This window comes from Otolemur garnettii, unplaced genomic scaffold, assembly GCF_000181295.1.
Source record: "Otolemur garnettii isolate 467f Iridium unplaced genomic scaffold, OtoGar3 scaffold00149, whole genome shotgun sequence".
NCBI classification, from domain to species: domain Eukaryota; kingdom Metazoa; phylum Chordata; class Mammalia; order Primates; family Galagidae; genus Otolemur; species Otolemur garnettii.
In genome coordinates, this window is record NW_003852544.1 from 235,898 (window position 1) to 249,175 (window position 13,278).

Sequence of the window (13,278 nt, forward strand, 5' to 3'; positions counted from 1 at the left end):
CCCGGCTATTTTTTGGTTGCAGCCGTCATTGTTGTTTGGCGGTCCGGGCTGGGGATTCGAACCCGCCACCTTAGGTGTACGTGGCTGGCGCCTTAGCCGGTTGAGCCACAGGCGCCGAGCCAAGGCCCCATTTTCAATTCCTTTAGATATGTACCCACAAGTAGACTTTCATACAAACTTACAATTCTATGTATTGTATGTTTAGCTTTTTGAGGAACTACCATACTGTTTTCCATAGCAACAGCACAATTTTACATCCCACCAGCAAGGTACAAAGGTCCCTGTTTTCTATATCCTCACCAGTACTTGTCTCATCCTAGCGGTGTGAAGCAGTATCGAGTTGCATTTCCCTAACAATGATGTTGAGCATCTGTTCATGTTCACATTGACCATTTGTATCTTCTTTGCAGAAATGTCTGTTTCTTTGTCTGCTTTTAAAATTGGAGTTTTTTATTGTTGAGTAACAAAATAAGGAGTGTTTAGTGCTATTTCAAATGTTTGAGTGCTCTTTTAAAAGTCAGTCAGTAGCCAGGCCTTGTGGTGGGCGCCTGTAATCCTAGCTATTCAGGAGGCTGAGGATTGCTTGACCCCAAGAGTTTGAGGTTGCTGTGAGTTATCATGCCACGGCACTCTACCCAGGGTGACAGAGTGACACTCTGTCTCAAAAAAAAAAAAAATCACTGTCAGGATAGAAGGTGCAGAGCTAGCTGGTCACTTCTCAGTCCTTCCTGTGCCTTTATCTGTCTTGTGCACTTTTTTATGAGATTGTAATTTTTATAGTGAAATTACATGAGAAATTCTTTTTTTATTATTTAATTTTATTTTTATTTTATTTATTATTTTTAGACAGTCTTACTATGTCACCCTTGGTAAAGTGCCATGACGTCACAGCTTACAGCAACCTCAAACTCTCAGGCTTAAGCAATTCTCTTGCCTCAGCCTCCCAAGTAGCTGGGACTACAGGTGCCTACCACAACTCCCGGATATTTTTATATTGCAGTTGTCATTGTTGTTTAGCAGGACCGGGCTGGGTTTGAACCCACCAGCCTCGTTGTATGTGGCCAGCACCCTAACCCTGAGTTAAACTGGCTTCTGAGTTCTGATTTCTTTGAAGCTTTTAAATTCTATGGAGGCTTCCCATCTCCACCCACAAAATTTAGGAAAAGGTCTCATCCTATGTATTACGTAGACAACTAGGGTCAGAAAACTATTCACCCAGCCTTCCCTACCCTGCTGGCCCCTCATGGAATGCCACATTCCTGCGTTGTCTCCCTCAGGCCTCCAAACACCTAGCTCTGTCACAACTCTGGCTGAGGTTATGGAAGCTTCCAAGGAAAAGTACCAAATGCTATCACGCTTCAGCATCAAGCACAGTCAAGGTTCTTAACTTCAGTTTAGAGTTGGTATGTGCTATTTTTATCATCCTTAACTGACTGAAGGCATGTTTAGGTACAGAAAAGGTTTTTCTTTTCTTTTCTTTCTTTTTTTTTTTTTTTTACTCTGTATTTTCTCCAGTGGTTACACACCCTTATTCCTCTGTCTGTATTTGAGGTCATCTGCAAACTAAAGGATGAGAGCTCTTTCTGGAAAAAATAATATGTAAAAAAATTCCATCTCCCCCGTAGCCTTTTTCTATTCAAAAATAAAAAAGAAAGATAATGGAAGGAAAGGAAAAGTATTCATAGTTTTCTATTATGATTTTTCTTTGTTCGTATTTCTCATACTCCTGTAGTAGCTGAAGCACTCACCAAATGCTGAAGCCATGCTGTGTTTACCACAGACTGAGGCTTCTCCCTCCAGCCTACCACCTGTGGCATCTCTGTCCTACCGGCCACTGTCTACTGAAGCCTGTGTCCTAATCCTGTTCTAGCAAGCTCAGTAAGCTTTGCCCCGTTCTCTTTTCCATCTAGAAATAATATGAAAGAGGGTAAAGCTTATAAATGTTTTTCATTCCTACTAATACAGTAAATAATAAAGCAAATAAAAATTTGCAAGAGTGGCCTGGCACAGTGCATCACATCTGTATTCCTAGCACTTTGGGAGGCTGAGGTAGATGGTCACCTGAGCTCAGGAGTTCGAGAGCAGCCTGAGCAAGAGTGAGACCCCCATGTCTAAAAATAGCTGGGCATTGTGGTGGGCACCTATAGTCCCAGTTACTGGGAGAACTGAGGCAAGAGGATCAGTTGGGCCCAAGAGTTTGAGGTTCCTGTGAGCTGTGATGCCACAGCACTCTACCAAGGGCAATAAAGTAAGACTCTTGTCTTAAAAATAAATAATAAATTTGCAGGAGTGACAGCTTTTAATTTCAGTTGTCTAAAAGGAGACAACTTGCCAGCTTCTGTTGGGTCCTTCCTTGTAAGTATAACGTACAAAACTCTGGATGCCAGCACAGAGAAGCTGTAAACCTCATGTGTTCAGTCCCTGTTATTTCCATCTAGAATCACTTCATGTCTTAGTTTCCTGCTGCAAAAATAATATAGTGGTACTATCTTGGCTTTAGAAAGATTTGACTTCCCAAATAGTAGAAATATTCAGATGCTCATCTTAATAAATTTCTTCCTTTGAAATTCATATTTTATAAAAACACAAAGGCCATTTTATCTTCCTTCAGCATCAAAAGCATGTCAATATTAAGGTGAAAGTGTAAACTTTTGTGAAGGTGTGTACCTGCTTGGTCCCATTGAGAACACTCGGTGTGTGTTTCCCAGCCCACACTGAAAGAACTCCAGAAGTCATGGGTGTCTAGGCTCAGAGATGTAAAGTGGCCTCTTAAAGACTGGGATATAAAGGATGTTTGTTACCTCCATTTATAGTTTGTAATTAATATTATTATTTGCAGAATTGTGAACATACTACTCAAGTTTTCTGAGCATATTAAGTATGTTCACTATTGTTGTAAAAAGAATAGAGGCTCATTAGATAGCTTATGGAAGTAAAATTGTGTTCCTCTTTCTTTCTTTCTTTCTTTTTTTTATTGTTGGGGATTCGTTGAAGGGTACAAGAAACCGGGTTACACTGATTGTATTTGTTAGGTAAAGTCCCTCTTACAATTATGTCTTGCCCCCAAAAGAAGATATATTTTTTGCCTGCCTCTTGAGGCTAATTGAGTTTTACTGCAGGGTCTGGAGCCAAGACGGGGCGGGGGCGGGGGGAGGGTCCCCAGGACCTGAGGCTGGGCTGCTATGCCCACCCAGGCCCACTTGCCCTCTCCAGGGAGCAGGCAGTCCCTTAAGTTTCTTCAGGAAAGCTTAGTGCCTTGGAATACCCAGCATCAAAGAGCCATTGTTGCCTGGGATTAGCATTCCCTGAGCAGATCCCTTCCTCCACAGAACACTGCCCTACTCTAAAGGAGTTGGACTAGCTGAGTATTGATCACAAATCATTTAACTCCAGTATGTAAAATCTGATTCCAGAAATAATACCTTTCCAAAGAAACAGACTAGCTTAAATCTATTGTGTTGTATAACTCCTTGCATTTCTCCTAATAAAATTCCATTTGACAAATGAAAAGGAATAGTAGATTTACAAAGTGATTTGCATCTGCTGTATCCGTCACAGTGGTTCCAATATACATAGTGCACTAGGAAGGTAGGAATGCAGTAAATGTCTACTAAATAATTTTGAGTTAGAAGCAGGAAAGTCATCAAATGATGCATTTTAGAAATAATTCCTTTAAAAAAGTTGTGTTGTAGACTTTTATGAGACTTCAGAATTAGGAGCACTTTTTTTTTTATAAATTTTAGAATTTATGAATTGTAATGTTATAGCAGATTGTCCAGAGCCCCAATGCCAAAGCATTTGTTCTAAATCAATGTTTTTTTTTTTTTTCAAATGCCCACCTCATTTTTTAACAACCATGACTAAAAAGCTGGCTTGCTATACAGTGAGTTGGTATGACTAGTGAGCGAAAGCAACCAGCCAATCCCAAAGAACCAGCACTTACAGCAATTCCACGCAGCAGTCTTGGTCTGTTGCCATAAGGGTCTCACGGAAAAGCAATGTCGCTAAGAATAAGCACCCTTATTGAAATTGCGTTTTAAATAAAGGTGGCCATCTGCTCGCTCAGGCAAAATGGCGAGCTTCTTTATTTGCAGTTGGCTTATATAGGGAATTTTGTACATGAGCACAATGCAGCAATGATCTCATTAATCCATTTAAACAGCTTATGACCACCCACCCTGTAAGTAGCTCCTCCCTGGTAATCTGATAATCCACCCAACATACCAACATACACCTTTAAGCATAATCCTTTCAATATATGGATTGAATCCTTTAAGCATAATCCTTTCAATATATAGATGTTAAATCAGTTTAACATAACTTAATGAAGAATTTGTTGTCAGTTATTACTTTCTTTGTTCTTATCTGATGAAGCCTGAGGCTACGGGAGAAAGAGACGATTTGAATGTCTGTTCTACTGTCCATGCCATTTGGAGGCAGTTACTTTGAATCTTTTTTTTTTTTTTTTTTTGAGACAGAGCCTCAAGCCGTCCTCCTGGGTAGAGTGCCATGGCATTACAACTCACAGCAACCTCCAACTCCTGGGCTCAAGCGAGTCTCTTGCCTCCGCCTCCCAAGTAGCTGGGACCACAGGCGCCGGCCACAACGCCCGGCTATTTTTGGTTGCAGCCGTCGTTGTTTGGCGGGTCCGGGCTGGGGATTCGAACCCGCCACCTTAGGTGTACATGGCTGGCGCCTTGGCCGGTTGAGCTATAGGCGCTGAGCCAGTTACTTTGAATCTTTAAGCAAAGCATAGAGAAACTTCTTGGGCATATAGGAGTTTGTGTGCAAACCTTTGGTCTCATGTAGGCTTTAAGTCAGAGGGGTTTTGTTGGAGCCTTTTATAAGGAATTCTCAGGCTGGTCTTCTCAAAAGCCTTTCATGAGCCCAAGTTTCATCTGTGTCATTAGATACCTGTATGACATTACCATTCCCAAACCTATCAGCAAACAACCTTCGTCACTTACCAAGGATCGGGAACCCAGACCCGTCAGTAAGCGACCTTCGTCACTTACCACAGATCAGGAAAGGTTACTGATGGGTGTCTGGCCATTTTTCCAAAGGGCTTTCTCATAGGCCTTATAAAGTCAATCTTAATTCCTTAACGCAGTCTGGAAATGCTCTTCCAGCCAAAGCCTTGGTCATGTTAGGCCCGCAGCTAACCTGGCCACTTGGGATTCTGCCTCAATTTCTTAAGTATGCCTGCACAAAGTCTTTTCACTGCTCTCTCTCAAGTGACTTTTATTAATCTGTACTGAGTCAAATTCAATGTTTTATACTGGTATGATCTCCTAACTGCTTATTTTTTTGTTTTGTCTTTTTTTTTTTTAAGCAACTGACTCATACTGAAATGGTATTTAATCAGAGGAGAATGGGTCACATAAATTAAAATTGTGATTCTAACGTATATAAAATGGGGTGTAATGGCACACACCGGTATAGTCCTAGCTACTGGAGAGGCAGAAACAGAAAGAAAGTATGTAAAAGTGTGCCTGTTCCTATAATTTCAAAGAACCACATACTGATTGATTCCTGAGTCACTGTTCCTTCTACAGGGAAGACAGCACCATCTTACCTTGTCACTTCGTAGGCATCCTTCCTTCCATGTGTCCTTTCTCTTGCAGGTGGTGATGGCACTTCTCAAATACTGGCCAAAGACTCACAGTCCAAAAGAAGTAATGTTCTTAAATGAATTAGAAGAGATTTTAGATGTAATTGAGCCATCAGAATTTGTGAAGATCATGGAGCCTCTTTTCCGGCAGTTAGCCAAGTGTGTCTCCAGTCCACACTTCCAGGTAAGTGGGGCTTCAGGAGAGTGAGGGAGCCTTTTAGGGTAGTTATGAAGGGGTCATTGAAACCAACAAAACTCAGACAAAAAGCTTAGCAAGTGACAGAAGAGTAAGAAGGCTGTCTGGCAAGTGGACAGCCATAGTAAAGTGAGGCAGACTGAGTTGGCAGTCAGAGAAGGGCACCGCTGTGTTCAATCTCTTCCGTGTTCCTTGGCAGGTAATGGAATTTTTATGTTAGAGATTTCTTTTTTTGTTTTTTGGTTTTTTTTAAACAGAGTCTCACTGTGTCACCCTTGGTAGAGTACCATGGTGTCACAGCTCACAGCAACCTCAAACTTTTGGGCTTAAGCAGTTCTCTTGCCTCAGCCTCCCAAGTAGCTGGGACTACAGGCACCTGCCACATGCCCGGCTGTTTTTTGGTTGGAATTGTCATTGTTGTTTAGCAGGCCCAGGCAGGTTCGAACCCGCCAGCCCCAGTGTACATGGCCAGAGCCCTAGCCACTGAGCTATAGGTGCCGAGCCAATGTTAGAAACTTCTACAAGTTCTTGCATAAGGAACTAGGAAATAAAAATAGTGTTTTTCAAAACATGCAGTGTGAGCAGTTTGCAGAAAGGAGTATGGTTTTCTGGAAGCTATAGGGATCAGCACAAGGCACTGGCCAGAGAACCCAACACTGGAACACCAGGAAGAGACTAAAAGTCATTTGAAGTTTCTCAGAAACAAGCCCTTCCTCAGGCGCTGAAATAACTATTAATATAGGTAACAATATACTTCAAGAGAAGGCAGGGACGAATTAAATCATCATGTGTCATTTTGAATAAAGGCATGTGACAGGAAAACAAGAAAGAGAATTCCAGGTAGGAAAGATAGGGTGGGAGAGGGCTATGTGCTAGCTGCAAGGGCTGGGTGATGGGGCCATCATCCTGTGTGTTCGCAGGCCCTTCTCCTACAACCCTGACCAAGAACAGAGCAGAAAGGGATACCAAGGCAGGCTTTGACACCTCTGGGCGAGTTTGGCACTGAGACTCCCTATGGCCATCCAGTGGAGGCTCCCCCTCATACTCTCCCAGTGCCCTTTCATCTTTATCCCTTAACCAGCCTTGAGTCCATCTTGGCTTCTGCTTCACATCAGTACAGACTACTTTCCTGAATCTTTTCAATACAAAGTGTAGAAGTCTTGAATAAGAAATAGTCTATAAGCCATCAATGTGATGGTGACCTTTTATTAAATTCATTCTTATGTTCTTATGTATGCCTCTCTCTCTTCCTTCAGCCAATTCACTCCTATTCTGTGGAGTTTATTCTAGCCCACCGTCTCTAAGACATCTTCCCTGATTCCTGAGCCTGGCATGGCCTTGCCCACCATTCTCTCAGCATCCCATCCTCACACACTGAGCCACAATCTCGGAATCTCTAGGCTGTAGGTTTCTAGCAGAAACGTCATCCTCTCTCCTCAGAGTCCCTGAGTGCTCCTGTCAGATCCATGCATGCATAGGTATGGTGACAGCATGTGGTTAGGTAGGATAAGCTCCTCTTCCCAAGGAGTTTTTGCTGTGACAGAGACAGGCCAGGTGCCCTGAGACTGCCCTGAGCTCCCAGATGGCTCTGCAGAACACAGACACATGCTTGTTGACTATGGAGACAGCAAATAGGGCTGAGATGTGAACTGTTGCTGAATCTGGGTGGAGGGAGGCAGACTAGCCTTTCACCTTTATGTATGTTTGAAAGTTATGGCAATAAAAAATGGGAACCTCAGTGACCTTGGTTCCTCCTATGCCCCACCCCCACTTGTTTACCTACTTGAAAGCTTTGTGAACAAGAATTTCTGCCTTCAGAAGGTTTCTCTGCAGAATGCTCAGTGCTGAAGCACATTGCACACATCAGAGACCTAAATGTGGGACAGGTGGGGTCTAAGATGAGGGTGGCCATGCTGGAGAGATGGAACAAACTCCTCTGACTTATGTCCTTAGTGTCTAGTCCAGTATCTTTTCTTTTTTTTTTTTTTTTTTTGAGACAGAGCCTCAAGCTGTCCCCCTGGGTAGAGTGCCGAGGCATCACAGCTCACAGCAACCTCCAACTCCTGGGCTCAAGCGAGTCTCCTGCCTCAGCCTCCCAAGTAGCTGGGACCACAGGCACCTGCCACAACACTCGGCTGTTTTTTTTGGTTGCAGGCATCATTGTTGTTTGGCGGGCCCAGGCTGGATTTGAACCCACCACCTTAGGTGTATGTGTCTGGCTCCTTAGCCACTTGAGCCACAGGTGCCGAGCCATCTTTTCTATTTATTAAATAGAGAAATAAGTGGCAATGTTCTTGATTTCTTGATATACAAAAAATTATCTGCCTCTTTGTTGACAGCTCTTCAAAGTTATTATCTAGAATATTTTTAATTTATAGAAATAATCATAACTTTCTGATTCAGTATAATTAGTTATCCTCTTAGTAGGTTTAACAGTAAGGACACCTGCCTAATGTTTCTAAGCATGGTCGCCAGCAGCAGCCATGCACTTCTGTCTTTCAGGTGGCAGAGCGGGCACTGTATTACTGGAATAATGAATACATCATGAGCTTAATCAGTGACAACGCAGCCAAGATTCTGCCTATCATGTTCCCATCCTTGTACCGAAACTCAAAGACCCATTGGAATAAGTAAGAACGCCTGCTCTTATCTTTTCCAGTCACTTTTAAGTGTTACATATTTTGCTGATGGTTCAATGATAGTAAAAATCCAAATTTTAATAGTTATAAAACAAAAATATCTTTGTGGAGTTTAAATCATAGCATTGTAGATTTTATTTGTAGCCTTTTATTTTACCTCCTTAACCTTGCATCAAACCGTATAAAGGCATGTCTGTTTGCAGCCACCTCTGCCAGTTTCAATAGCAGCATTTTCAAGGCTTTTTCCTAAGCTCCTTCAAAGATGTTAAGGGTCACTCCAAAGCTCACAAGCCTCAGCCCTGCCAGGAGCACAATGGCCACCCCATTCTAAGGGTGGTCCCTTAAAGCCCTGCTGACAACGCTGCCTGGGTGAGGCCCTCTGGGAGACCCAGGGACCACCCGCTGTGGTCACTACCCAAGAAAGAAAAGAAAGAGTAGTGACCTAAACACAGCCCAAGGAGCTGAAACATTTACCTCTACTTCTCTTATCTTTTTACTTAAGGGGGATAAATAAATCAATTGAGCAATACTTTTCTGATACTTTAAAAGGACATCGTCAATGTGGGTGCTATTTTTTTTTTTTTTTTGAGACAGAGCCTCAAGCTGTCCCCCTGAGTAGAGTGCTGTGGCATCACAGCTCACAGCAACCTCTAACTTCTGGGCTCAAGCAAGTCTCCTGCCTCTGCCTCCCAAGTAGCTGGGACCACAGGCACCAGCTACAACGCCCGGCTATTTTTTTGGTTGTAGCCGTCATTGTTGTTTGGCAGGCCTGGGCTGGATTCAAACCTGCCACCTTAGATGTATGTGGCTGGCGCCTTAGCCACTTGAGCCACAGGCATCAAGCCTGTATTATTATTTTATTTTTTAAGAGACAGAGTCTCACTTTGTCACCATCAGTAGAGTGCTGTGGCGTCACAGCTGACAGCAACTTCCAGCTCTTGGGCTTAGGTGATTCTCTTGCCTCATCCTCCCGAGTAGCTGGGACTACAGGTCCCTACAGGTGCCTGCCATAACACCCGGCTATTTTTTTGTTGCAGTTTGACCAGGGCCAAGTTCGAACCCACCACTCAGTATATGGGGCCAGCACCCTACTCACTGAGCCACAGGTGCCTTATTATTTTTTAATACTGAATTTAATACTTCTAGTATTAAAATGAATATGAGTATCAGAGTTTTTCTTTCTCCATCTTCTTGCACTTCCTTCCTTTATATATTATAATCATAAACCAAAATTTAAAGCCACAAAAAAGAGCAGAGTTGTGTTATCTAGTCCTACTGTCTTGTTTTACAAACCTGGAAAAAGGAAAGGGAGACTTGGAGAGAATAAGGAGTCCTACCAATCTGTAGTCACAAAGCTGGTGAGCCGCTTTCAGGTTCCAGCCAGCCTCCCAACTGGCAGTTTCTATGGGTGCATTTTTCCTGCTGTGCCATACAGTGAGGGCCACCCCTCTTTATACCTGCCTGGTTGAGGGTGTAGGTGATGCTGCCCCCTTCTTAGAATCAAACCTGGAAGGAGGGCGGCACCTGTGGCTCAGTGAATAGGGCACTGGCCCTATATACTGTGGGTGGCGGGTTCAAACCCGGCCCCGGCCAAACTGCAACAAAAAATGGCCGGGTGTTGTGGTGGGCGCCTGTAGTCCCAGCTACTCGGGAGGCTGAGACAAGAGAATCACCTAAGCCCAAGAGCTGGAGGTTGCTGTGAACTGTGACACTACAGCACTCTACTGATGGCGACAAAGTGGCATCACAGCTCACAGCAACCTCCAACCCTTGGACCTAAGCGATTCTCTTTCTTCAGCCTCCCAAGTAGCTGGGACCACAGCTGCCCACCACAGTGCCTGGCTATTTTTTCATTGCAGTTGTCATTGTTCAGCTGGCCCAGGCCAGGTTCAGACCCACCAGCCTCAGTGTATGTGACCAGCACCCTACCCACTGAACTATGGGCACCACCTCTTTTTTTCTTTTTAATTGAATACAACAGGTGATAACAAAGGCCCTATAGAAAAACTGTACTTACTGTGTATCATCTAGTATATTGTGAAAGCCAACGCAGTTGTTAATAGTAACCGACTTTCATTTCCTGCCCATTGCAAAGGAAGAAATATTCTTTTAAATGTTTTCTAAATATAATTTGGGTTTTATTACAAAATGGATTAAGAAGTAGTTATGATTTGAAAGTTACACTTGCTGTTTTTTTGTTTTTAACTCTGTTGTATTGTTGTTCACAATTCTGTGAGTTGACTGGGCTCTTCTGGGCAGTTTCTCTGCTGATCTCCACTGGGGGGCTCTTATCTGTCAGGTGGCATCTGAGACCAGAGTCATCTGGAGGCTCAGCCGGGACAGTTGCACCTCTCTCCCTCTCCACATATGTCAAAGCTTCAGAGCTAAGTTCTGATTAAGCTGTTCCGTGTTAATTTTATTTTCTACTTTTCAAAGCTCTACTTTGGCATTGTTAAAATTAATTTTCTGTCCTCAGTAAATAAGATTGAAAAGAAACTGACATTTATAGGAAATAAAGTTATCCCATTACTGTCTTTTAAAATTCTATCTTAGTTATATTTGCTCAAGTTTCAACATTTTGTATTCCATTCCAACCCAGGTGGCTCTTGGCTCCTGTCAGCCAGGACAGTAGACCAAGAAGCCTGACCTGCTCTCGTGAGAGCAGTCAGGAAGGGAGAACCCACAGAACTGTGTGCTGACTCTTAAGAAAGTGAATGAATCACAGAATGTGAATGTTTTAAAGCAATAACTGAGAAAATGACATGAAGGCTGTGTTGACCAGTTGATGGAAGTATTTCAGATTGCATGTGAAAACCCCACACTGTACCCCAGAAGTGCATTAATGTACATAGTTACCGTTCAATAAAAAAAAAGAAAAAAAAAAAAAAAGAAAGAAAGTGAATGAATCACAACTAATAGGCTTCTCATCTGGTGGCTTGGGAGATTGTGGAATGTGGGACTGGTCAGTGTGGAGAGGAGCAGGACTGCAGTGGGGGGACACAGGGGGACCCCAAGTCTCACTGTGAAGTTTTCTTTGTAGGACGATACATGGCTTGATATACAATGCCCTGAAACTCTTCATGGAAATGAACCAAAAACTATTTGATGACTGCACTCAACAGTTTAAAGCAGAAAAACTGAAGTAAGTTGCTCATTTCCTAAGTTACTATTTCCAGAAGGGTTTTTGTTCTTCCTTAATCCTCAGTAAACCTCTTCTATTGTTTTGCCCTAAAAAGTGACCCTTTAAGGCAGTGGTTCTCAACCTTCCTAATGCCTCCTAATGGCCAACCCTTTAATATAGTTCCTCATATTGTGATGGCCCCCCAACCACAAAACTATTTTCGTCGCTACTTCATAACTGTAATTTTGCTACTGTTATGAATCATAATGTAAATATCTGATATGCAGGATGTATTTTCATTGTTACAAAGGGGTCACGACCCACAGGTTGAGAACCATTGCTATAAGACCAGGTGCAGTGGCTCACACCTGTAATCCCAGCACTTGGGAGGCCAAGGTGGGTGGATTGCCTGAGCTCATGAGTTCAAGACCAGCCTGAGCTAGATCAAGACCTTGTCTCTAAAACTAGCCAGGCACTGTGGCGGGTGCTTGTAGTCCCAGCTACTTGGGATGCTGAGGCAAGAGAATCACATAAGCTCAAGAATTTGAGGTTGCTGTAAGTTATGACACCATGACCCTCTATTGAGGGCAACAAAGTGAGACTGTGTTTCAAAAAAAAAAGTGGCCTTTTACTTTCAAGTAAAAACAGTCCCCTCATACTTGGAAAGCAAATAAAACTATTATAATAACTTGTCACAGAGCAAATGTTTAAAGTTAGCTATTCTCTCCATTAAACATGTTACCACGTATTACTAGTTTAATCATCTTTGCAAAAAGCACATGTGACGTCAGGAATTTAACATTCTAAATTTTTTCTTCTCTTGGGGGACACTTAAAGGCTATAATGTGTAGTAACTGTTCATGTTTATAAGGCAGGAATTTGAATCATGAGAGAGCAAGAGTCTTCATTTCATTGTAGCTTTATTCTAATTTAAGGATCTCCATGAATGTGGGCGTTCTCTGGAATCTAGTTATCCTCTGCAGAATCAGAATCCTGATCTTGTGCCTTCGAGGACAATAGAGCCCATACCTGTCCAGGGATGGTCTAGGTGGCAAGGTGCTCTGTCCCTAGGCTGTGCAAGTAATAATGTGTTTAGTTATCAGAAGTCACTTTGAAGAGTAGAGTGTGGACTACTAGTGAATTTTATTCTTTGCTTATCACTTAAAAGTGGCTAAGATAAGTTTTGAATGACTGTAATTCAAAATACAGTATATATAATATGCACACACACACACATAAAACCAGCTGTCATTTGTTCATTCTTTAAACAGATATGTAAATGTTTACCTATACTCCAAGCCCTGTTATTTTAGGTTCTGGCATTATAGCAATGAATAAAACAGAAAAATGTAACAGAGGGCCACAGGCCAATCTTTTGTTTTAGGTCTGCCAGCTTCGTGGTTCTCATCTCAGAGCTCAATGTAGTGTTCAGATGTGAACACGTAGGCACCAGGGCTTTTCTGATGGCAGATCCTCCTCTTACTGGATACCATACATAGCTTCCTAAAGGGACCAAAGATCACAAAATATACTTTCTGGATCCAGATGTACTTTTTTAATCCAGAAAGTTGAACACAAGTGAAGTAATTTACTGAAAGCCACGTTAACTCTAATGGTAGAATCAGACAGCAGCTGAGGCCCCTGCTTGTAAGGCTACTCCATTCCTGTCTTTTCTTTTTTTCTTTTCTTTTTTTTTTTTTTTTTTTTTTTT

At 42.5% G+C, this 13,278-nt stretch overlaps 1 protein-coding gene across 8 annotated transcripts in view; it reads left to right on the plus strand.

Annotated features, from left to right (window-relative positions):
- The window catches only part of PPP2R5C (protein phosphatase 2 regulatory subunit B'gamma), a 162,942-nt gene that overhangs the window by 130,144 nt on the left and 19,520 nt on the right, over positions 1 to 13,278 (plus strand). For 4 of the 8 annotated variants that reach the window (XM_023518857.1, XM_023518854.1, XM_003799317.3 and 1 more), the window contains 3 exons: positions 5,625 to 5,795; positions 8,310 to 8,437; positions 11,487 to 11,588. In XM_023518857.1, coding sequence (XP_023374625.1) covers positions 5,625 to 5,795; positions 8,310 to 8,437; positions 11,487 to 11,588 — 401 coding nt within the window. Of the gene's footprint in view, positions 1 to 5,624; positions 5,796 to 8,270; positions 8,438 to 11,486; positions 11,589 to 13,278 lie in introns of all 8 variants that reach the window. The other 4 variants (XM_023518852.1, XM_023518856.1, XM_023518855.1 and 1 more) reach the window with 2 other exon arrangements.